Below are 1,509 nucleotides of genomic sequence, written 5' to 3' on the forward strand. Positions count from 1 at the left end.
TCCGCGGTGTCCGAATCGAATACGCGAGTAGAACTGGATTTGCCGGAGGAACTCTCGCTATCGTCGGAAAGCGCGCCCGGCTCGGACGCTGCAGGAGGGGACGAAGCGCCTCTGCTGCCACCCGGGGTGGTCGATCGAGCAAGCAGATCGAGGAGGATGATCAGGAAGACCAGCGAACGAAGGAGACGACACCGGCTCCTCAGCCTTCTGGTCGGAAGCTACAGCAGACAACACCTCAATCGAGGACCTAGACGTAGGGCCCTGACTCAAAGCGCTAGCAGGGAAGGGACCTGAAGCCGATCGAGCGGCTTTGGAGACGCGAGCAGGCCGGGCTGGAGAATCGGACTCAGAGCGTGCTCGTTTGTGACTCGGGGCCGAATGGGGTAGAGAAGCGATGTTAGACAACCTCTCTTGCGCCTGATCCCGTTCGGCCCGTAGATCGGTGACCTCCATGAAATGCTCGCCAAGCTGGCCGAGCAATTCATCCGTTTGGACCGCCAGACTGTCTCTCTCCTGTTGAAGCGCTGCGAGCGCAGCCGCGAGGTCTTGACGCGACTTCTGGGCTTTTTCGAACTGGTTAATCCGCTTCTCCAGCCGGGCGATAGCTTCCCGAGCCGCTGAAACACGATCCTCTGTGACACAGGACATGAATTAATACGACTTCGACCAGGGAAGGCAGATAACACTCACGAGTGGCGTCACGTCTACCCTGCGCTGAGAGGTCGAAGTTCGAACGTGCTGGGAAGCCCGCTGGCGATCTTGATCCAGTGTCGATGCCCGATCTTGCAAACGATCAAGTTCGGCGGAATGGGTGGCGATCGTGTTGTCGGCAACCCTCAAGCGACGCTCATAGTTTTCACGCAAGATACGGAAGCGACGATTCTTACGTCCGATCGCGGCCGTGAGGCGACCTACCTCTGCTTGAGCGGCCCGGTGGGATGTAGCTGATTCACGGAGCTTCGAAGCGAGAGAAGACAGGCGATCACGCGACTTGTAAGTCAGATTGGGACTGCGCGAGCTGGGACTCCAGATCCGCTTTGCGACGAGCTGCATCGGGCGGGACGATTACTCCGAAAGAAGAAGTAGCAGCCAGCTGCGCCTCCAGGGTGGAGACCCGATCTTGAAACTCAGACACGGCTTCGTTGTAGCGGAGCTGCAGATCGTGATATCGAAGACGGCAAGCCTCAAGCTCGCGGGAGTTGTCCATACGCTCCTGCAGCGCGTTCAGGCAGTCGGCGAGCTCCTTCCGAGTAGAGTCCAGCTGGTGATGAATAACCTCGTACTTGTGCTGACAGAAGAGCACGTATGGCGACGCAGCCTTAGCCGCGTCAGCAAGCTGACGATCCAGGCCCTCCGCGCGACGTCGTGTAGCAGAAACTCGCGGCACAGAACCTAGTGATCCCAGCGGAGCTCACGTAGTGCCTCGGTCTGATCGATGGCCTGCTGCAGCGCACTCAACGAAGCCCGCACACCGGCAAGGTCCAACGAAGGATCGGCCAGCTCGATGGT

General features: G+C 59.2%; 2 protein-coding genes across 2 annotated transcripts; both read right to left on the reverse strand.

Moving 5' to 3' along the window:
• Positions 1–57: 57 nt before the first annotated feature.
• On the reverse strand, positions 58–648 carry PPTG_07476 (hypothetical protein; the record flags this gene model as incomplete). The annotated part of the gene is made up of 1 exon (XM_008901755.1): positions 58–648. The coding sequence occupies one exon, from the start codon at positions 646–648 to the stop codon at positions 58–60; it is 591 nt and encodes a 196-aa protein (XP_008900003.1).
• Positions 649–982: 334 nt separating this feature from the next.
• Positions 983–1,207, reverse strand: PPTG_07477 (hypothetical protein; the record flags this gene model as incomplete). Its single annotated transcript, XM_008901756.1, has 1 exon — positions 983–1,207. One exon carries the CDS (start codon positions 1,205–1,207, stop codon positions 983–985), a length of 225 nt encoding a protein of 74 aa, XP_008900004.1.
• Between the last annotated feature and the right edge of the window lie 302 nt (positions 1,208–1,509).

This window comes from Phytophthora parasitica, assembly GCF_000247585.1.
Source record: "Phytophthora parasitica INRA-310 unplaced genomic scaffold supercont2.12, whole genome shotgun sequence".
In the NCBI taxonomy this organism is placed as follows: Eukaryota; Oomycota; class Peronosporomycetes; order Peronosporales; family Peronosporaceae; genus Phytophthora; species Phytophthora nicotianae.